At 36.2% G+C, this 24,462-nt stretch overlaps 2 protein-coding genes across 3 annotated transcripts; one reads left to right on the top strand and one right to left on the bottom strand.

Annotated features, from left to right (window-relative positions):
* The first annotated feature begins 8,056 nt into the window (after window positions 1-8,056).
* On the top strand, window positions 8,057-11,430 carry LOC120075116 (Cox19 family protein (CHCH motif)). Its single transcript, XM_039028293.2, has 2 exons — window positions 8,057-8,182; window positions 10,936-11,430. The coding sequence occupies exons 1-2, from the start codon at window positions 8,097-8,099 to the stop codon at window positions 11,057-11,059; spliced, it is 210 nt and encodes a 69-aa protein (XP_038884221.1). The 5' UTR covers window positions 8,057-8,096; the 3' UTR covers window positions 11,060-11,430.
* Window positions 11,431-11,747: 317 nt separating this feature from the next.
* LOC120075090 (putative magnesium transporter NIPA4) lies at window positions 11,748-24,040 on the bottom strand. 2 transcript variants are annotated; one of them, XM_039028266.2, is made up of 11 exons: window positions 23,496-23,887; window positions 22,400-22,456; window positions 21,299-21,389; window positions 20,731-21,225; window positions 19,574-20,646; window positions 19,419-19,470; window positions 18,128-18,255; window positions 17,867-18,004; window positions 13,770-13,862; window positions 12,720-12,825; window positions 11,748-12,139 (listed from the first exon to the last, which is right to left on the bottom strand). In XM_039028266.2, the coding sequence occupies exons 5-11, from the start codon at window positions 19,895-19,897 to the stop codon at window positions 12,030-12,032; spliced, it is 951 nt and encodes a 316-aa protein (XP_038884194.2). In that variant the 5' UTR covers window positions 19,898-20,646; window positions 20,731-21,225; window positions 21,299-21,389; window positions 22,400-22,456; window positions 23,496-23,887; the 3' UTR covers window positions 11,748-12,029. The 2 variants fall into 2 exon arrangements, with proteins under 2 accessions (XP_038884194.2, XP_038884185.1); XM_039028257.2 differs by lacking the exons at window positions 19,419-19,470; window positions 19,574-20,646 and having other exon boundaries at window positions 21,065-21,225; window positions 23,496-24,040.
* Between the last annotated feature and the right edge of the window lie 422 nt (window positions 24,041-24,462).

The following is a 24,462-nucleotide window of genomic DNA, read 5'->3' as shown; positions in this document are numbered from 1 at the left end:
ACCTTTAACAATTCCGCGTAAGTGTAAACCTCGTTTTCGACCCCAGAGTCCCACCCTAATGCGCCCACTGGAGGAAAAAAGTAGATTAGGACAAGAGACTAAGTAACCTTATTCTCTTATAGGAGATCAAATAAAGAAATGCACAAAACAACCATCCTATAGGGGGACACTCCCAGGGTGCCTCGAGGCGATGCGCAGAAACTTTATTAATCCAACGAGAGAGACCATGGGATGTTTTGTCGCACTTTTCGCTCCCACTTGCTATGAACATTCTCTCCATCCACCTTGATATTAACCTACTCAAACACCATTCTTTAGGGGGACACTCCCATGGTATCATGAGGTCGAGGATAGATCTTACGATGTGGACAATAAGGAAGAATCGCGAGAGGTTTAAATGAAGCATCAAATTCCCCAAGTACCTCCCACTGAATGTTTGTTTTACCTAGGGGTTTATTAACCTAGACAATCTGGCTACTGATTATAATCTAAGTCATTTATTAAGTCTGCTAAAAAACAACTTTTGTCTTTGAAATAAAACAAGTTTAAGTTATCACATTAAACTTTTTAATGGATTGTCCTTAACTTGCATGCATGCATCAAATCTATCTAATTCACCTTTCTAGGTAGGTTCCTAGGTAGGGGTGTTTCGTTGCCATCACCTTAAATACCCCAGCCTAGACAGAACCGGCCTTAGATGAAAGGTCTCTTATAGAAAGATTTGCTACACTTTAACCTTTTATTATTAATTTTAGTTCTAATTTCATTTTATAACCTTTATAAAAGAAACAACTAAAACATACATTGCCACATAACGAGGTATTTATAACACTTATAAATATAACGCTAAATAAATAATGCATACATAAATATAACCCTTATATTATATGATGCATGAGCATGCTCTTACGTAATTTAAATCATGCTTCTCTAAATCATAACACTTATAATAAAGAGAAGATGCATGACCAGTGCATAACCTAAGGTAGGATTTATCTATATGTGTATAGCATATGACATAAAAAAAACATACATCGAACGTATAAAACCATGGATTAATGAACCGAGATGAACCAACACAAAATTGGAATAAAAATTCTATCTATTACATTATTCCACCAAGCAAACCGGTTCACAAGCGAATCGGGTCTTAACCGTCAGGCGAAGCTCCCATTGTATAGTAAACGCCTCCAGGTAAACAATCGTGTAGTGCACACTAGACGATAGCGCGAAAGCTAAATGATCGCATAGATGACAACGAGACCACAAAGCCTGATCGTCTAGACGATCGCTTAACACGCGAAAGGTAAATGATTTACCGCGCTTTTACTCCGCGATTATATAGTCAGTAACTAAGCGATGAGGCTTGCTGAGCTATATGATCGTTTAGCACGCATGCGCGTTAAATGACAGCCGAGCATCCGATACTCAGCGATCGTCTACCTCATCGTCTACATGACTCGACCAACGTTTGATCGTCTTCTTCCTTGAAGAACAGCAACCCTTGCTCCGAACTTCTTCACGAACGACTCAAGACCCAAATTAATTTTGAAATTAAAGACTCGATAGCAATTAATTGTCCCCAAAAATGCAGGGGCCTTTACAATTAACTAGAGAATTTAACAAACCGAGGTTACATCCCAGAAAACTCTATTAATCCATGCATCCACAAAAGATTTAACAATTAAAACAGAGAGTAGACATGCTGCACCCACCGAGAATGTAAATGCAATTCTTTTGCAGCAATGAATTAGAATATCAGAAACCAAGTGCTTTGATACCAATTGAAGGAACTCTTATTCAACAGTACCTATGAGCAGAAGCGGATCTTTCCAATTCATTGTGACAGAATTTTCACATATAAATTAAACATACAAATATGCATTCACAACACTAAATTACTGGCATGCTTAAAGGATCAAAGAGACCGAGAGATCATACAAGTTGAAGACTTTTCTTCACAGCAAATCTCACTTTCAAAGGAATCGCAAGCTATCATTCAACAACACTCAATCGTCTACCACGAACGGTCTCCACAAGAACAGAAGGAAACGAGGACGACACCACCACTTAGAGGCCTTAGTATTCTCAGAGTGAGAATCCAAAGAATGGGCTTTGTTTGGATTTGGTAGAGGAGAGAAGGTAAAGAGATCATATACAACGATCAACCAAGTGGGAGAAAAACTCGTCTATCGTATAGATAAAATACTTGATCGTTTAGGTGAAGTATACGATCATTTAGGAAAAGGTAAACGATCGTCTATACGATCAGTTAGTAAATCTCGGACGTTAAATGATTGCTTAGTAAAAGGTAAGCAATCGTTTAGTAAATAGCGCGCGGGGGTGTAAGCGATCGTTCAACACTATCGTATAGGTAAGCGATCGTTCGACACTATCGTATAGGCTATGATTTTACTAAGCGATGACACACTTCAACACTATGTCGCGCTCTAATGCTTAACACACCGTGATCTATTTAAGCGTCTCAAATCAATTCTTCATCTTACTCAACCGTTATGAAAACAAAAGAGACGTCGTCCAATTATCCAATAACTGTCCAATTAATAAATAATAAATATAATCACATTATATTCATAACCTATGGTTAAATATCATATATTAACCATAGTATTTTTCCTTCACTACATATAAATCATATTTATATCCAATTTCCTCCAAATTAATGTATCTCATACATAATATTAATTATATCATATATCTTATCAATTTGAATATTTCAAACTGAACCAAAAACTTATTCTCAACTTGTATCCAAGCTACCAAGGGGACTTTATGGACCTATGCCTCGAAGCTTCAACGGTACGTGAATAAATAACTAAACTCTTTAGCCACGATATCCACCATCCGTTAACTGTCAGGCATTCCACTAAAGACCGACAATTGAACTCTTCTTACCATAGATATATTTCTACGTCCATTGGATATAACCAACTTATTAGTACGATAACCCTTCATAGATGCTCGTAAGTACAGCTAGGCCAATTTACCGTTTTGTCCTTGTTGTTACATCTTACTTCTTAAGTACCACTGATCCCTCTAATGAACAATATAACATAGTCCTACTATGTGTGAACACCTTTCGGGCCATGAAAATATGTGTAGTGTCACATCGTTCAAGCCCCGGGATTAGCCCTTAAGGGAGCAATCTATCTACTTACCCCTGCTTCGGGGAAGGAGTGAACTCTATCTTGTGAAGTTGAGTTCCCAACTCCCAAATCAGACGAATCCCCAAAGTGGTAGGTTTGAGTAGGCGCTCTGGTCACTCGCACCCGTGCAAATCAAAAGACCGCTCTCAATGGCAAGAGTTCCCAACTCACTCAGGATTGAGGTCATGTTACCTATGGTTATCCTAGTGAAGTGAAATCTTTGTCATGAACAGAGTTATATGAAGAGACGTTAACACTTCGTGGTCAGGTCTTATACAAATTCTTTGTATTGGCCCCCGCTCGCATGTCCCCTACACGAATAATCAGGATCAGACCATCTGTGACAAGTCACAACACTTGTAACTATTCCACAAAGCGGGCCGCGTCCGTAGTGTTAATAGGATAAGGTTTCCCTCTTATATCCATATACTACAGACCATTTTGGTTATCACTTAAGACATGATCCACTTGTATGTCACTACATACATGCTTAAGTTACATAAAGACAACCAGGGATATTGAGTTTATTAGTTTGTGATAAAGCAAATAAAACATCTAAATGTGCAAAGTCAAGAATGAAGTAAATATCATATATTATACATCACAAGCATTCGTACAAAAAATGTTTACAAACTACAGGACACGAGACTTTAGGGCATCAACCCCAACACAAGCCTACTTAGAGAAAGCATCAACGAGAATGAAGAACTGGGTTGATAAGAAACACAGACCCCTCGAGTTCGCTGGGGACAAAGTTCTGATCAAGCTGCGACCAGAATAATTCCGTTTTCAGGGCCAGAGAGACTAACGCCTCATTCAAAAATATGAAGGACCGGTTGAGGTGGTTGAGAAAGTTGGGAAAACCTCATATAGGGTTCAACTACCCTCGTGGATGATGATCCATTCTGTCATCCATGTGAGTAAACTGAAGCCCTATTACCCCAATCTCGATGATGAGCAGCGTAACATGTTAACGCATCCACCTGTCATGATGAAGAATTCAACTCAGAAGCAGATTCTGGACAAACGTACACACTGTATTGGAAACCAAGACGAGAACTGATAGAATTCTTGGTGAAATGGAAGGACCTCCCTAATGAAGAAATCAGTTGGGAGCGCATAGAAGACCTGAAGAATGCTACTCCAACGATCACTGAGTTCGAGCAGAGTCGGTTGACGGAGACGTCAACCAATTAAGTGGGGGAGAATGTCACGTCATGCTTGTCTGGGGCCTATTGCCCATGGTCGTATACTGATAACGGGAAGAAATGCACGTTATTACAGCGCAAAGTTATAAAATAATGTAGGATTGCGTTGATAAAAATATACAATATTTCCAAAATCATTAAGTTCACAATATTACAATTGCATGCGTCCATCGCATTAAAACAGTTAACTTATGTAATTTTGTGCATAATATGCATTGACGCAAGGCAGAAAATGCAATCCAAAGAAAACAACGACCGAGCGCATTAAGGGATTACATTAATGTAAGGCTATGCGTTCATTTGCACTCGTGAATATCTACTCAAGAAGAATATGCGTTGACGCAAGGCAGAAAATGCGATCCAAAGAAATCAACGGTCGAGCACATTAAGAAATTGCGTTAACGCAAGGCTATGCGATCATTTGCGCTCGCGAATATCTGCTCAAGAAGGTTGCCGTATAGAGTCGACGCATCTTAGTGGGCACATCTAGGTGAAAAGCGTAATAAATCACGATGGGACAGAAAGCTGATGACGGTCGATTCTGAATTAAGTTGACAAGCCGTTAACGACTTACTATAGCAAGTACACTCAACTTTTCGGTGACAAATATTCGGCGCATCAGACAGAGAATTAATGTCATCCCATCAATGCAATCATAAGAGAGAATAAGCCTTTCACCCCGAACCTCTATAAATACCAGAGGCCACCTTCAGTGAAGAAGTTCATTCAGTTAGAGAATTTTTCCTATAAATACTTAGCCCTATTCATAGTTTTCTTATACTTAGAAGGCGGACCGAGAGAAGGGAAGAGATGCCGGAAGATCGCTCTGGTCAGCTCGAGAGAGAACCTAGAAGGCGTGGAAAAATAGAGAGAGGGTCGACTCTTGCGAGAGCAAGATTATCTTTTGAGCAGAGTAGAGAAGAACAGTGTAAAAGCCTTGGGAAGCAAGAGATTGCTACTAGGCTCTTTATTCTTATTCCACATTGTTATTCTGTATTTCAATTATATATCTATAAAATGAAACTTGCTTAACTACATCTGTTCACTCTCTTAAAGGCACGCATGAGTAACTAAATCTATCGAATGGGTTGAGAAGAACTTAGCTAACATGACCTAGGATTTTCATTGCATGAGATCATCTTGTCTTATATTACGCCCATCACCCCTTTAGAGCTACTCGAGAGAGAGTCTAAAGAAAGAACTTAAGTCTTGAGAAAGCTAGGCTAGAATCTAGACTCGAGAGAGCAAGATTAGATCTGCATAAGCAAGAGATAGAGACTTAGAGATAAGCTCTGTTCATCAACATGCATCGCATGCACCCTAGAGATAGGTTATAGTATTATGCGGTCTCCTTGTATGTGTGAGTGTTAATTGTCATCGCATAGACAATAATAGAGGCTTATGTGTAGGTCCTATAGACATCATCGCATATATCACATGCATTCTAAAACTAGAAGCCATAACATTTACGTTGAAAGATGATTTGCTATTGTATGTGTGAAGCATGATCGCATAACATGAACGCAATCCTAGGAAGTGTTAGCTGAATCCCTTCTCAACCCGTTCCCCGAATATTCATTGCATCTTCCATATTATTAACTCTTTTCTTAACTTCGCCGCATACATTTATATTGTAAACAACTACCCAACAACTCTTTGATTTATTGGTTACCGCAAAGTAATCTAAAAATTATTGCCGCATATTATTTTCCTTAGTCCCTGAGTTTGACCCTGGGCTTACCAGGAAACTCAATAGGATTTATACTTGGGTTTTGCTGAGAAAACTTGTTGCACAACGCAATTTCCATCACCGCAATCCCTTTCATTATTTCACCGCATAAAATAACGCATCACATGCCCATCTCAACTCTTTTTTTATCATGCTTTCATCTTATATATTTCATTCTATAAGTTAGTTTGCTTTATTGGCTCATCTTGTTGTGAGTGACTGCTCACCTATGTTTTTATGCAAGGGTGACAATCATAAAATTGCTCAGAATGCACTATATGAGGGTAAGACTAATCATCATATCCTTATACTAGTGAGTTGTATGCTATAAAGTCGTGTTGTTGCTTATTGCTTTCTAGCTATACGACTAATGTTCATTGCTTAATCATGCTTTCAAACGTTTGCAAAAACGTTTTCCTCTAACCCATTTTCTAAAACCTTTTCTCAAGAGCGGGGGTGGAGGTTATGAGAAACGCCCATTGTGTCATCGGCTATTCGGATTTAGATTGGCTGACTTATTCAAGGGCGAGAACAAGTGTCGCATAATCACCTCAAGACCCTTACAAGGGTGCAATTGTGACAAAAGGCATGTCTCCGAGTTCGTTCCTTATGCTTATGCCTAAGTCTATGCCTACGATGCGTAATGTGCACTTAGTCTCAATAGGAAGGCTAATAATTCACCTAGTGGGCCCAATAGTAGGTTGTGGACCCAATAGTGGGCCGCTTACTGGGTATATTTATATACTCATCATTTCCTCTTCATGTTTTTTTTTTCTAGGTAAAGATAAAGATAAACCAGCGAATGATATGAAGGATCCATGACCTGGCCATTGGGCCACGATATCGCTTCTACACTTATGTTTCTATTATTTTTATATGTTTTGGTTTAGGAGTCTAGCATTTCAAACTCTGGTTATTTCACTTATTCATTTATTAATTTACTTATTTGCTCAATTTATTTTAATTTAGAGTCAAGAATACTCCGAACAATGTTTTTTTTTTTTTTTGGATTTTATTATTTTAGGACTTTATTTAATGAAATAAAAGTTTTGGTATTCTTTTATTTGTTATTCAAATTTTTCTTTGAAAAATGTATTATCAAGTCTATGCATGCATGTAGTAGCATCCTGAAAGTATAATAGAAAGTTAGGTCATTACAGATAGATATCGATAGACATTTATCAATGTCAATGATAAACGGTGACATTTTGGTATATTTAAAAATATTTCCAGTAAATAATAAATAATTTATGGATAATAAATAACCTAAACAAATCAAAAAATTAAGTAAAATTAAAATAAATATACTATATATAATTGCATTGGTATATATATACTTTTAATTAATAATAAGTTCGGGTTAATTCAAGTTGACTTGTGTTATTTTTTGTAAACTCATGAACTAATCCAACTCATAAAGTTTTCATTTATTTGAACCAAACCCAAATCGTACGGGTTAAATTGGATTGATGGAGTTTTTCGGATCATTAGATTTTTTGAACCACCCTATTTGAAAATACTTAGACTAAAATTAAATAAACATAAATCATAATGATATTTTAACTGTATTTATAGTATATTCACGTTAATAACCGTTATTATGGTATACATTTCATCCCGTTTTAAATTTATAGTAAAAATGTCAATTCATTTTTTTTTGTCGATGCTAAATTTATAGACGTATAAAAATATGATTGAAAAAAAAAAGGAAGGCGGACGAAATTTAACACATGCCTACGACATCTTTAGTAATAATATTAGACTTTAGCAAATGAAAGTTATCGATTTTTTTTAGAGCAATGATCATGCTCCTCATCTCCTTTGCCCATAACGAAAAATTTTCTAAAAAAAAATAAAAGTGCTACGTGACACATTTATATTTGTTCCTTTCTACTAAGCTGAAATTTGAAAAGAGAAATGCCACGTGGATTGTTATATGCTACAATATATAAGTTGATCATTGAGATTCGAGTTGGACATCGCGAAAAAGAAATGCCTCCGCCGAGCAGAGAACCCTGCAAGAAGGAGGCGTGCGACATTCAAGCTTGTCTCTCCAAAAACAACTTTCTCCCTCAGAAGTAAGTTTACTTCAAAAATTCTTTCCAATTTATTTCCCAAGGAATCTGCAATGATAGGATCTCTAGTTTTTAAGCTATTCATCGATGTTTGATGTTGTTTGATTGAGTCATTTCCATGAATCGGAGGGTACAAGGCTTGCATTTGAATATCTTTTTATTCATTTGTTTTCCTGTATCTATTAACGAAACTCTGGCTTGCTATATATCCTTTTTGTTTTGTGCTTCGTGTTTCTTTGTTCTATCCTTTGAAATGAATTATCTATAATCTACCTTTGCCGTGTGAGATGAGAGCAAACAAAAATTTAATTAAGCAATGGAACAGGAAGGCTTTTCGGTTTAATTCTTCGATGTGGCAAACATTTGGGTTCTCAGTTCTGATCCGTTTTGTTTCCGTTTCATGTTTGGTTCATTGACCGACGTATTTAACCCAAGTATTGTAATCCTTGATTTGGGAATTTTTGGATAGCTTACTGAGGTCTGTATCTGTGCATAAGAATTTTATATAATTTTGTGTTGCTTTGAACTATCTTTTGTTCGTTTTTGAAATTGAGATGCGTTTTCGTGTACTTCTGATCTGATATTTAAAGACAAAGCTTACTTCCCACGTTCCGAAGATCAATCTTCTTCTTTCTTGCCACAATGGGTTGGTCAATCCTCCCGCATGATTATAAATTATTTTCTGCGAAGTTATGGTTTCTTATGAGTTATTTAATTCTCATCCAGCTCGTGTATATTCTACTCTGATTTTCAGCCCCTTCCATTAGTTCATGAAGATCACCAAATTTCCACATTTCCTAGTTATTCTTGTTGTTTATTTGGATGCTAAAAGCGGTTAGTTTGTTTGATTTTCCTTTGTTATACCCTGCTAGAGGAATGGGAATTTACTAAGGACCATATTTTCATTTTCACAAACCGTTTTCAATTTCTGCTTCTATTACTCTATCTTGTCAATGACTGTGTAGCCTGTGCATGTGGAATATGGCATACAAAGCTCCTTCCTTCTTCCTCCCTTTTTCTTATTTTATTTCTCTTTATTGTTATCTTTTGGTAGTTTCTTCTGACTAGAGGTATAAATTTGGTGCATTTATGCTGGAAGGTTGTAAAAAATGTACATAACCGATGACCCGAATATTTTGTGACAATTTGATTTTAGTTCAAAGTTTTGAAGCTCACTGGTATTGACCATGTTTGACTGGTTTATGTCCAGTAGATGTTGAAGTATGTTCTTTTCTATGTTGTATGCATGAAGTGTCTGTCGTAGTTCTATCATTATTACTTGATCAGTGAGAAGTTGGATTTGGATTCAAGTATATGCTAAAGGATGTGGTTCTTGGAAAACTTGCCTGCTGACCTAATTCGGGAGAAATGCTTTAACCTTCAAATTGCTGATCAACAAAAAGTTATATGCATTATTTTAGATAAACTTTTGTATTGAAAGAGAAGGATGACCACCTAGCGGATAGCAGGTTAGTAATCCATCCCCATGTCCCAAAAGCCAAGTAGATACAAATAGAAGCAGCAGCACGGATTCATTATTTTCTAATCTCCCTGAAAGTAGTTCATAATGAGGTAGACTTAAAAAAAGCCTGACTTTGGAATTCAACTAGGGACTGTAAATAATAAACATCTTCAACAGAAATCCTTCACCTCAAGGGTTACAATCAGACTTGGCATAAAGCTTTTCCCGAGTTTTCCTAGCGAGAATGTAATGGATACTGGATAGAGGTTTCACATTTTGCACGGTTTGGGAATTTATGCAGATAATGGGATGGGACGTTTTAACCTTCTGAGAGCAAAAAGAGGACCAGGTAAAGAAGTTGATTTTCATGGGCATATTTGTTAAGAAGTCGTCCCCAATGAGTGATAGTGCTGCTTAAATTCTTAAAAAGAAATGCAAATAAAGAACCCGACAGATCCTGGCTGTTGTCCTGTTCAGCCACCCCTTTGTTCTGTTTGGTAGCTGCTGCAGCAAACTGGGTAATGTAGAATCTAGGTTTATAGCTCTCCATTCATCTCTCTTCCCAAAGTTAAGTTCCTCCCATTTTCCAGTTGGAGAGATTGGATAAACACGTTGGTTTACACGAGAGATAAATAGCTGTTCACCTTACCATCCTGCTGCATTACATTCTGTAATAATGTTGAAGTTTGGCAAGTGTCAAGATGATGTGGACATTGCTGTTTTATACGTGTGGATATCATTGTGCTGTTGAAACTTTCTTGAAGTATAAAACCTAATCCTTCGCTTCGTTTTTTTTCCCTTCAAGAAGATTACAACACATAACTTACAACCTCTTAAAAAGAGTAGGGATGCTCCAACGTCCGAGTTATGTCGATGTAGACAAATATTTGACACTTTTTTCTTTTCTTTCTTCTTTTTTTTTTTTTTTTTTTTTTTTTCTTCTTTTTTTTTTTTTTTTTTTTTTGAAAAGACGAATATTTGACCTTTAGGGTTATAATGGGTTAAGCAACCTACTCTTTCCTTGGGAGGAATTGGGATGTTTTCTTGTTTTATTTTTCACTCCCATCGATGTGGATCAGCGATATGCTTTGCTTATGCTCGTTCTTTTTGGAATCGCTGCTTGTCCTCATGACGAGTCTGCATTGTGCCAGTGTCCATGTTTTCTAGATTTCATTGTGCAAACAAATATCAACTCTTAGATATCCTTAACACTTTGTTTGTGTGATGGAGAAGGCTTTTGCATGTAGATAAATTGATATGTTCCCAAGCAATTTGTGCATTGACATGGTTGTAGGTGCGTCAGGGTCATTCAACTGTTGCAATATTGCTGTGAGAACTGCGATTACAAATCAACACATTGTGCTTCTGTTTCTGACCTCTTAAAGCAAATGCCAAAGCCGAAAAGCCAGAAATCTTGATTCAAGACATCTCAGATGCAATTCAATCTAGAAGTGACACACCCCATCAGCTATTGCTTTAACTCTAGGTGTCGATGCAGGAAGCTAAAAAGGCACCACGTTTTGCGATATAGGTGAAGGAAAGAGATGAGACCAAGGGGATCAAATCTTTGATTGATCAGCCGAGCTAATAAAGTTGCCATTTCTTCCCAAATCAATCACCGAGAAATCCATTCTAACAAAATATTTTAATTCTTTACCTTCATGTTAAACCTTGATAAAAGAATGACGACTAATTTTAACTTTGTTTCGGTTTGTACTTCCCTGATTTAGATAACAATTACTTGAAAGAATATATTAAACTTGAATGATATGCATTCCAAGTTCATGGATCTCAATTGTCTTAAAAAATCACATGATTTATTTGTACATTCGCATGTATACCTTCTTTTGCAAGAAAGGAAAAGCTGGCGTCTTAGAAGTACCAAAGCAGCTTAGAAAAGAGAATATAATCATCTTGAGCTCTTGAAATTTGGTTAAACTAGTGAGACCCTTTTCCTCAAAAGTGCTACCTGCTTCTGATACATCATGAACCTATATTTTAAAATGTGAATGAAGAATAGCAAGGCGATTTTCTTGCACCACCAAATGAAATGGTTGAACAGACTAAGAATAGTTATATACGTGCATTTTAGAAAGAACAAGCTTGTTTTGATATGTGGAGAGGCAATACGTACTATCAATTGATGAAAAAGAATTCTGTTGGCTTGCATCTTTCATATGGATTTTGTGGGGTAGCAAGAACTTGTGTACAAAGCCAATAGGCATTACCCCCATTGTCAAGTCTCGGGAGATAGAATGGAAAGTGATAGAAAATTCTCACCTTTCTATCTACTTTATCCAAAAAGGAACGTCAAGGGGGTAGAAATTTGTGATAGAATACAAGTTGATGTCGACATGAAACTCGAACAAGAACCCTATTCTCAAGGGATCAAGGCATTCTCGAGGATTCTTGTCGCCGGAGAGGAATGCCTTCTCCACCACTAAACCCATCCTCCTCGGCATGCTTAGACAGCCGTATTGATAAGCTTGTTGCTGGACCTGTATCAGTTGGCGAAGTTATGGACTAAAAAATTTAACATTTGTGATATGACACATGCAGCAAAGTTCAATGTGTACTTATAATGACAGTTTGTTTTTATTTATATGAAACTCGGTAATAGGGATATGGGAATCCCAAGGGGTGCCAAGTGGTAAGGGTTCAAAATGTTTGGGGATGCACACCAAAGTCTTGGGTTTAAGTGGTTAGGCTGAAAACTTAATAATTAAAAACCCTTATTATCTCCTAGGACTTGCTTTGAATGGACAAACCTCTACGGATGAGTGGGGGTGGGCCGTTAAATGAGACTCCTAATACCCAGATATCAAAAACCAAAACACAAGATTAGGGAGGAGATATGGGATGGTGTATCTATCTAGGCCGGAAATTAACAAATATTATTTTTTTTAAAAAAAAAGGAAAAAAAAAAGAAAAGAAAAGAAAAGAAAAAGAAGAAGAAGAAGAAGAAAAAGGAGGAAAAGATGAAAGAAAAAGCATAATTTCATAATATGTTAATTCTATTGCTAATGAAATAAATATTGATGAAAAATGTTTGCCTAAGAAAGAGATGGGGAGGCATACCATCAACCATGTCTTTTGTTTTATGAAGAAGAAAAGTTCCTGAAAGAATAGTCACAAATCCACACATCTCCGTCACAACCTGCGTTGGGCTCTGCCTGTCCCAGTCCTGAAAGAAGTAATTTAAAAGATGTTGAAATCTAACTCCATTTAAAAATGTGGAGACAAAAATCTAAGCGGTGCTCAAACAATAACAGTTGTAATGTCCTGTCACTTGTGTATATAACAGAATGCTCGAAGCGCCATATTATGGCAAGGCTTTCGTGTCCAAATTGTTATGTGATGCTCCTTTGTTTTTATTGCTAGTTTGAGTTCTTTCCTGATAGAATCCATCCTTGTGGGTCTTCGCCCGTGTTCTTATATCCTAGAGGCTAGAGTAGTATTCTTTCATTACCCTTATTGAAGGCAGTATCTTATTTCAAAAAGGGAGAGAGATCTGTTTAAATATAAAGTATGGTCTCACACTCTAGCTAGAACGTAATAATGTACTGTGGCTTCTAGATCCATCCATAAACTAGAACCACAAAACATGACTCGCAGAACCAGACAACAGCACTTAGGGAAATTCACGCATGCAAAACTCTTGAACATTTATCATTATAATGTAATGAGCTATTGCAACTTATTGATCACCCTTTCAAGGCCAACAAAGAACAAATTTGGGCTATTGTTATTTCAGCGATTGTGTGGGAGGTTTGTGAACAAAGAAATGCAAGAATATTCCAAGATAAAGCAAAACCCCATCCAAGGACGTCTTAGAGTCTGCTACTTTCAACGCTTTCTTTTGGCGTAAAAATATACAGGCCATCAAGAGCCATAGCTTCTCCTCGTTACAAATTGGGAACATCTTTTGTCTTTTGTTTGTTTTTTCCCCCACTTTAAAAGGGCCCCTTTTGTACATCCTTGGTTATTTCATAATTAATGAAATCGTCTCTTGTGAAAATAATAATAATAATAATGCTATTTGCTATTTAAATTTTTAAACATATCATGAGTCAATACGTTCGATCACATTGTACATGTAAAGAAACAACGACCAGCAGTCAGACATACCTTAAACATTATCACACTGGCCAAGATGGTAAATGATGTGAACATGACGTAGTATATCGGCGACACAACAGCTGTATTAAAAGTGTCAAGTGCCTGCAAACAAACAGAGCAGAAATATATTGGACAGATGAGATCATACAAGAAAGGTATATATTTTCTATAAAGATTGAGAATATATATTCATATGAAAACGTATGATCAAAATAAGAAAGTCCTATCAATAAAGAACAACAACTAGATCCCAACCCGCCCCCCTCCCCCTCCCCCTCCCCCCCAAAAAAATAAAATCTCATTCATATTGTTGGCCAAATTAGATCATTTTTATTATTTAATTGAATTGAATTTGAACTCTTCAATTAGACTTCTGTCAACGTAAGTTCCTAGTATTATGAACTAGTGGGTGATTTTATGGACCAACCAAATATAAACTCTAGTAACATTAGATTAATCAATGAAACATTAACTTTTTTTCTCAAAAACAAAACAAACCTTTTCATTGAATAAATGAAAAGAAACTACAAAAAGAAAAAAAAACAAAAGAAAATTCCTCTAAAGGTTTAGAGTATTCTCAGTTCTATCAAGATTAGCAGGAGAGGGATCTAATAAAAGGACATACAAGAAAATCCCTCTATAGGATTAGGACTCCAAACATGAACACCCATCTCCAAGGCCTAAAGTTAAACTCTTCAAGCGGAGAAAGAAGAAAGGCTACCTCTGTCAATTCCCTACCGGACAACGAACGACGGAAACCAAAGGAAAAGGACACAGAACTCCTCAACCAGACCAAAAAAAATCAAAATACAGGACGAATTTGAAAGGAAGGCAGTTGATGTAACAGAGGAAACACATATGAGAAGGGTCTATCCCCCACCCATCGATATTTCCAAAAATATGTTCCCTTTCCTTACCCCACAACACAACAAGCAAGATCAGAGAAAGAAGGGAGTTCATACGAAATATATTTCCAAAGATTTCGATGCGTGCATTTTAACCCCCTTCACCACCCATTCAAGGAATGTGGGGACCATGCTTACAATAATCAGTCAAAGCCATGTATATACACACACATATATATCAATTTCATAGTATACAGCACATTCAACTCCATGATACCAACGAATGATGAAGATTTGACCATTTTAACATTTTTCTAAAAGGAAATGAAACTTGTACCTGCTAATAAGATAAAGAACCCAACATATTCCAAATACTATATACTATTTAGATACTTCTTAAGCTAAATCCTCTTGTACGTCCCCTTAGAACAAGGCTCCAACTATAGAACAAATATTGTTCAAGTGGAGTTGTGTCTTCCGTGTGTCAAACTATATACTCAAAAGAGTACATGCATACTCATTGGATATGAAAGACAAAAATATTTCTCAAGAAACTTGCACTAAAAATTAAAGGAAAGAAAATCAACAGTTCGCATTCACTATTTATATAACTAGAATTACAAGTTTTAGGATGACCTCGCAAAAAGCAATGTTGATGTCCCTTTACCATATCTCATAATTTGAATATGCAGCAATGAATGGTGGAATTAGGTCCTCAGGGATTGAGCTATGAACTTGAAAATATTCCTTTTATTCATAAAACACTATGAAATCAAATGCAAACTTCAGCCTTGGCTTGTTAGGCATATAGGCCCAAACCATAGTTGGTTCAGTCTTGGGTGTATATATATATATATTATATTATATTTTATATATCTCAACATTCACAAGCCTCTTCTTGTTTCCTCTCCCCTCTTGGCTGTACTTACACTTTATAAGGTATACTTGAGCATGCTAATAGAGTTCCAGTTCCCTTTGGAAGCTAAGCCAATCACCCTTTCTCAAATGAGGATTGTTAAATCATCAATTGAAATTAAGTTGATAGGTTATGATAAATTTAATTATATCAACATTGTAACAAGGACATCCACAATGCAGTAGTCCACCCAACTATCTTGACAAGCTCTTTTCCTCTCAAGCCAATTTTGCCAAATAAGGACCTTCCTTGATAATATTGTTCTAATGAATTTTCATCCTTAAGGATTTCTGCACAAGAGTCAAAAAATCCATGGGAAGCACCGTTGAATTCTTTAGGATAGTTGCCCACCAACTTGGCACAAAATCGCATTTAGAGAACAAGTGTAAAAGTTTCACTCCCACTTTTGTAAAGGATGAACTGACTAGGAGATTTTCTTTTTAATGGAAACATATTGATATAAAAGATACTAATGTTCCAAAATACAAGATCTCCAATTATAAAACAAATATAGGAGACAAACACAACTAATGAGGAAAACAGGCCAAAAGAAGAAAAACCTTAAACCAAGAAGCACAAAAAAAACTAGATAGAAATCCCCAAAACAAACCAGACCAAACAAAGAGAAACAACAAACCAAAAAACTGACAATAATACACTGTGAAAGACAAAAAAAATCTGAAAAAGCCCTTTTAAGAGGGAAATGAGACCATGGGACTTTAACAATCTTTAAAAGTAAAATCCCTTGAACAATTCATAAAGGTGCAAGTATCTTTAAAAGAACAAGGCAAGCACCATTAAATTGTAACTCCTGAAGAACTAGAAGGAACCGACTAGGAGATATTGAGATGTTTAGATAACAATTCTGCACTCTCTCATTTGTGTGGTTTCTTTTCCCGCAAATAGATCAAATGAAGAAGTCGATTTTTTTTCGGGCACTGTTGGTTCCAAATATCCTTTCCTCAAGTCTATTGAAACCTTTTTTAATTAATGGAATTGAAAAGAGATTAGCGCTCAAAGTACATAATTCCCAAAGCAAGAAAAGAAAAAGAAAATCCAAAGAACATCAATAGAGGAAAAAAGAAACATCCCAAATAATACATAAACCGTGAATAAACAAGTCAACAAAATCTCTTCTATTGAGACGAAAGGGAAGTACAAAAAGCGAAAGGAAAGAACAAACAAAAAGGGAAGTGAAAATTCACTCAACCATCGTGAGAGATCAAAAGAGACAAAGTCCTTAAACACCATAGACACCAGCCCTTCACCAATTCCTTCATACAACTTTGACAATCACGAGATCATCCAAAGACTCTGCCGCCATATCATCCATTTTTGTATGAAACAATTTCATTGACCTTGTGCTCCTTCCATACATGCTCCTTGATCCAGGAGCCCTCTCTTGTTACATTCAATAAGCCAACTTCTATTTCTAGGGACATCCTTGCCCAATACAAAAAAGGGAGCGGTGGGGATTGTAACTTTCCATGGATTTCCCATTTCTCACTGAAATGTGGAACTTTGCTTATTTCTATTTTAAAGGATCGACAAATCAATTGAGATTTTTGTTCCAATTTGTTCCTCTTCTCCTCCCTCTGAATTAAACATCAATCCGAACTCATGAAATAGCAAAACAAGCCGGAAAAATTAAACTAAACCTACAAAGCAAGAAGAGGTGACCCGAATTTTCTTCATTTTGACAGCACACTCCTGCCACAGTGGTCTCATCAGTATCAAGTATTACTGTTGAAATGTTCTGCTTCAAATGATCTTTCTTAGTGAATTCATCAGGATGAACATTCGTGTTTTACGACAGCTTCTTCAATCACTTTAAGGGTTAACACCCCTCTATTCTCAGTAGACGGATTTGGCAAAATCATTCATGAGTCACTTGAGGACCCCTTTTTCTTGATCACAATTGGGACCTAGTAATTTGATTTCTTCTGGTTCTTTTGCTTTATAGCTAACCGTGGTTACTTTGCCTTCTTTCTATATCACCCTCGGAAAGAAAAAGAGAGAGCTGACATGGTGAGATTCCTTTGTAGGTAAAGTCCAACTCACATGGCAAAATGGAGCTGGTTCAGAAAAGAAAAGGAGTCCAAACTTCGAACCAACTCATCCTAAACACTTATAGTTTAATAGTTTTACTATTCCAATGAATTAATTTAGAATTAATTTAAATTAAAAACTTTGGAGATTAAATTATTATCTAATAACTATATTTTTTCAAAAAAAAAAAAATCTAAAAACTATATGAACCACAAATATAATACCATGCAAAGATACAGGGACAAATACTAAAATTGTTTCTGAAAGATTAAAAACCATGAAGGAGAACTACTTACCTTATTTAAATAATTCATTTGGGTAAGCACACAAGTAATCACAACTAAAGTAAATATCCAGGTTTGAGGATATATTAGCTGGTTCATTCCTGATAAGGTTAGCTTCAAGGCAATTCCTATTGCTTTCACACTCATGACCTGTCATTAGATATTCAATAACAAAATCACTTGGAGAAGAGGAGAAAAAATTAAAATTTAAAAATTGGAGTAGATAGTGTTTTAAAAAGATAAAGATAACAGGGATGCAAGATGGATACATACCGACAAAGATCCTACAAGGGAACATACACCAATGTAAACCATAATGTGAGTCTGCCCATATTGTGGTATAAAGTGGAATATAAGTATAAACACAGCCGTCATAACCAATGCTGCATATAGTAGAAAGGCTGCCAAATAAAAATTGAAGTTATTACCAATATGTTGTTTAAATTAAACAAATGACTGGTTAAAACCTAAGAACCATATATGGGGTACAAAAATAACAAATTATGAACCATTTTAAACATCATTCCCAGAGAAGCAAGTTTACAGATTCCATGAATTTCCCATTTCTCACTCAACAATGGAACTTTACTTATTTCTTTCTTAAGGGTCGAAAAATCAAATGAGATTTTTGTTCCAATTTTTTCCTCTTCCTCTCCCTCTGAATTAAACATCAATCCAAACTCATGAGATAGCAAAACAAGCCAGAAAAATTAACATAACCCTACTTTGAAAGAAGAAATCAGAGAATATTTCATCTGGTTTGGATTAATGCAATTAAAGCCCTTCTATCACAACTTTGGTTGGAAAGAAATCAGAGAAAATTTCAGAATTCTTCTCACTCAATTTGATCATTTTGATTCAGCACATCTCAAATCTTATTGGTGTTCATTATCAAAGCTCTTCAGTGGTGTCCATTCAAGATATCTTATTGTTATTATAACCTCATTATATTTTGTTTTAATTAGGATGTATTTTGAGCATTAGTCTCTTTTTATTTGCTTAATGAAAAGTTTTGTGTCCTTTTTTTGGGAAAAAAATAACTAAGTTACAGATATGGAAGCAAGGTTTAAACTCGTGCTTTTGACGCATGTCCCCCCCCCAAAAAAAAAACAACATAAGATATAATATTAAACAAAAAAGAGAGGGGATAACCCAAGGGCGGGGGGAAGAGAGAACCCCCACCTATAAAGCTACTTACAAATGGCTTGCCAATCCAAAAGAATCATGGAGAAACAGAAATTACAAAAAAAAAACAAAAAAAAAAATAATAATAATAATAATTGCTATAAGTATGGCACCACCAAGAAGTATCAAGCTGTACAAAATCCCAAAAGATTTCAAAAGAAGAGGACTTATCTTTTTCTTTTTCTTTTTTCCTTTTTTTAAAAAAAAAAAAGGAAACATAACTTTTAATTGAAGAACAAGGATTTGGTCGAAAAGGAACCAGAATTATCAAGAGACCAGCATAGAGTATCTTTAGCCACATCCAGTCTAAGACCTTCCAGTTTAGTAGTTAGATTAACCCAACTCAACATCACCCGATAAAAAATGCATCTTCTTATACCTAAATTCCAAGTCCCTTGGTCATTATCCCAACACTCTGCCACCGTAGCATTCTGGTTAAAAGAGAGGCCAAAGATATTAGGAAAAACATCTTTAGGGGGGGGACGAAGCAATCCAAACATCATGCCAAAATCTCACCGTCTGACCATTACTAACCTTGATGTTATTGAACTTCTCAAAAACAGGAGCCATCTTCGCAATATCAAACCAAGGGCAGTTGTAGGATACCCTTCGGCTGTAAAGCTTTCCAAGCAAGTGGGACTTCACCATGCACATTGGCCACCACCGGTCTGCAAAGACCATTTTCCTCCCTAGCAAATCTCCAGCACCACTTAGTAAGAAGGGCAATATTTCTTTGTTGGATCCAATACCAAGACCACCTTGCAAGAGAGGGAGGGAAGCATCCTTCCAATTAACAAGATGACTACCCGGGTTGTAGTCTCCATCACCCCAAGAGAAATCTCTAAACAGCTTCTCCATTCTTCTAATCACCCCCTTATGAACTTTGAGGAGGGAAAAGAAATACAAGGAAACCCATTGAGCACTGAAGAAATCAAGGATAACCGGCCACCTTTAGAAAGCAAGGAATTCTTCCGTTTAACAATCTTACTTCTAATTTTGTCCACCGACGGGTCACAGAAAGCCAGAGACCAATGCTTACCACCCAGAGAAAAGCCTAGGTAGTTAAGGAGGAGAGACTCCATCTTACAACCCAACTCAACCACAAGCCTAAACACCTTATGCTCCTTAATATTAATCCCAATTAGGGAGGACTTCGCCACATTCAAATTAAGGCCTGAACAGCCCATGAAAAGCAGAATAGCCTTCCACCATCTTAAAGAATGGCCATCCCCTGGACAAAAAACAAGAGTATCATCAGCATACTGAAGATGGGAGATAGCCACCTTGTTTCTACCAATCCCCCAACCTTTAAGAGCTTTTTTCTCCATAGAGAAGTAAACTAATCTGCTGAAAGCTTCACCAAGGAGGGTAAAAAGGAAGGGGGAAAGGGAGTCTCCTTGTCTTAGGTCCCTTTTGACTCATGTCACCCATATATTTTGAGCTTTTGCATTTACAAGGAGATGGCTAAAAAGATGAAGTAAACAGTCTTTTATTATCATGGGGAGACACCATGGAAGGCTCTATCACTTAATAGGGAAGTTCCAATGCTTCTGGTTACACTGGTGATAAAAAAAGGAGTAGCCAACAGTTTTCTGCTTTTCCACAGACTGCATGTAAACATGAGGTTTCGCAGATGAACTACTACTGTTGTATCAATAATTCGAGAGTCCAGTTCCAAGCAAAAAAATTACCTTTTTCAAGAATTTTGAACCTCCAAATTGCTTCATTCAACATCATTGAGAGGATATGCTGAGGGCTTTTTTTCTTTTTTTTTTTTTTGGGGGGGGGGGGGTGGGGGATGGGGATGGGGATATATTGCTGGAAAAATATCAATCTAGAGAAGGGGTCCCAGCCTTCTAATCTTGCTCGTCCTAGATTATTTAAGCTGTTCCTGGACACATGCTCGGGTAACCTATGAGTTCTCATTCTCTTAAGTTAAATATTTAAAGGAAAAAATACAACTATTAAGCAGAATCAATGATATTTGAAAGAGAGGGACAGCATTTCACAATAACAAAAACTTACCAGGCTCCATGGCCATTTGCCACACTTCAGTTACAGATTCAATTTCACGTTCTTGAGGAGCATGAAGCACAATGGTTGTGGAACCCACTACACACAGAACACAGCCAAGAATCCCAAAAATATGCAACCTTTCCCGCAATATAATATGTGCAAGCACTGCACTGCAAGATATCATGATAATACGAGTATAAGCAACCACAAACTCTGACTTTATCTGTGCAACTCAGTCCATACCTGATAATTATGCTGAGAGCACCAAGTGGGGTAACTAGTATAGCTGGAGCAAACGCGTAAGCTGCAAAATTAGCAATTTCTCCAACAATCACTGCAGAAAACCATTGCCAGTTTAGGATTTCGCTTTTTGTTCCAGTTTCAAAACTTTTTCCTTTCATTATACATCTGCCAATTCGAAAGGATTATATGTTTTGCAATAATATTCACCAAGCAATGCTATTTTTTTTAGTACACATTGATCTCCAGGTCCATTTTTACAGGGAAAATAGAAAATCTAGGCCTCTGTATTCTTCTTTTTCAACTAGGATTGAAAAAAAAAAAAGCAATAATTTGCTCTGTTTCTGTAAACTTATTAAAAATAAATGCACTGAATGAATAGAGAAAGAAGTAAAATATCTAAAATCACTTATTCACAGAAAATGTTTGCTTAGCAAAATAACATCTATTGAACAAAATGACCAAGGACCCTGGTCTCAATGGCTGATTGAAAATCTTACAGAGAAATTCAGCAATCTATTTGGTCAGAGATCTTACAAATAAATTTGGTGATCTCTACTTGGTGGTTACATGTTTTTAAAAAAGATGGCATGGAGTATCTAAATGCAACGTTAATTGACTATGTTAATTCCTACAAGATTCACTCGTTAAGATGTTTAGTCTCTTAAGCTTTACGGCTGATTTTTTCTTGTTTACTCTTCTCCAGTTATGGTGCTCTTTTTGGCTTTGTTGTTCTCCAATCCTCTTGAGTCTTTATGGTGCTCTTTTTGGTTTTTGTAATCTTTTCTTTTTCTGGTTCCTTTTTCTAGATATTGTTGGTTCGTTTTGGCATTTTCCAATTTCTCTCTCTATTAGGGAGGCTGAATCCTTGAACTTTTTCTTCTTTTTCATATACCAATGAAAAGATTATTTCTTGTTTTTTTTTCTAAAAAAAAGATTATATATAGAGTACAGAGAGAGCTAATGGATCCTAAAGTTCCATCTAGTATCTATGTAAAAGACTTCTTCAGAAACTGAACAGACAAATATGGCATGCCTGACCCGGAAAAAAATAATAAAGGTCCTCAATATAAGCTACATTATAAAAAGTGAAAAAAGACTTACTTGTAATCATGCCCACCCACCAAAGAGGCTCGTATAAGTAAGAATAACCTCCAACTCCTGACATAAATCATCCATCAATTACAGTAAAACTGTAGAAGATAACAGTTACCGTGCACATAAAGCATGATAAAGGTAAGCAAGCACCAATCATCAACTTCAAAGGCAGGAGACCTTCATCAAACATCATATATATATATATAAACAAAAGTAATTGCAAAGAAATCAATGCTCCAAAATACAAAATCCAAAAGGAACCACTAAACAACAGTGGCAAAAGAACAAACATCAATATATAAATGCCAACAAGAGTAACTAGAAAGGAACAATAACACTCTCCAAACTCTGATTAATGTCTTGAATGAAAAACAAAACTTCATTAAGAAAAGAAGATACACAAAAGGAGAAAAGGCATCTCCATGAAGCCAAAGGGATTCCAAAAAGAATTCCCAATTGACATAGATTCATCAAATCAAATCATAATTACAAAACTCTCGTTCAGCATTTGTAGTCTCCATACCACTACGACAGGCTGCTGCCCAGACTCATTCCAACCCAAGAGCTCTTCATAATCAGAAGAGACGATCAGTCATTAGACAAACACCTTGAACGTTAAACATTGGCATTCATTAATGTTGATAAAATTAAAATGATACAGAATTAAATTCATCGCAACTAGCTCAATTCAAAGTCTATATATGGAATTAAACTTTTTGGGCTACTCATTTGCAAAGGAACAAATAGTAGTTAAAATATATCTATCAGTTTTACAATGTCCGGAGTTTTCAGTATGCAGTCTGATACTTAGAAGGAGTTAAATAAACCATTTTTGGCAATAGGCCTCCAAATAAGCAAATACTATAAGTGATTAACAAAAGGGTATAATAGATTTAATTTCACAATTCAAATAAAGCACAATCGTCGAGAATCTCATGAATAGTGTGACCCACCTCTAATAACAGATTGCAACACATTCCATACCCAATTACAAACATTTCAAAAAATTCGACGAGGTCTTAGAAACAAAGAAATCGAGGAACTACATTAACCCTTTTATTGTAAATTGAAGCAGACAAGAAGAGAGAGTGAGAAATGATACCTGCTCTGACTCCTGAAGCGCCGGCTTTCTTCAAGCCCTTTTTCTTAACAATGAAGCTAGCACCAATAAAAAAACTTGAGGAAAGAGCAAGAACCAAGCCCTTAACGTTATCAGAGGACATGCCCTCCCGCCAGCTGGGAGTTTGAGTGGTTGCCATGGCGGAGAGAAACCCTAGGTTGGAAGTTTGGAAAGCATATCATAAGATCAATGAAAAGCAGAATTGAGAAGGGATCCCAGAATGGGTACTGAGTCAGTTGGGAAGTGGAAGCGAGTCGGGTAACGGAATTAATGTCGGATCTTGAGGCGAGAGAAACTCAGATCGGGATTTTCTTCGAGAAAATTTGTCGGCGCTCGAGACTGGTGTTGAACACAGCGAAGCGAGGAGATTACTTGGATCGAAAGAGAGAGAATGAGAGATCTAAAATCTTGATTTGGTTTTACCGAAATAAAGACTACTCTCCGACTATTGTTGATCACTTTCACGCTACCTATCTATCTTTCCACCTTTTTTTTCAAACAATAACAATCAAATCCAAGAAAATCCTTTTTTTTTTCTTTATATATGCCTATTATAAATATTATAAAAATAAATACATGTTCTTAGTTTCCTAAAAGTCATACGTCAAAAGTTATGATTTTCCTTCTTCATCTTCATATGTTGTAAAAAATTTTGAAAGAAATATATGGTCATCAAAAAAACAGTTATTCTTCATAAAGTTAGTTATGAGTGGATGCATTTAAGATTATAAGATTTTAAATCAGTAAGTTATTACAATTCGCATTATTTAAAATCAATTCAAAATTATTGTTATGTGGAGAGAAAATTATGATACTAATATATTGGGGAAGACATTTCTACATTTCATGTCTCGAATATGTTCCTACAACAAACAACGATTTTAAACAATATTCTAAACTAATTTTATGTCCTCTCGTGGTCGAACAAAATAAGAGTTATTGATGAAAA

This window comes from Benincasa hispida, chromosome 1, assembly GCF_027475165.1.
Source record: "Benincasa hispida cultivar pf3 chromosome 1, pf3_genome.v1.1, whole genome shotgun sequence".
NCBI lineage: Eukaryota > Viridiplantae > Streptophyta > Magnoliopsida > Cucurbitales > Cucurbitaceae > Benincasa > Benincasa hispida.
This window is presented reverse-complemented; position numbering and strand designations above follow the sequence as displayed.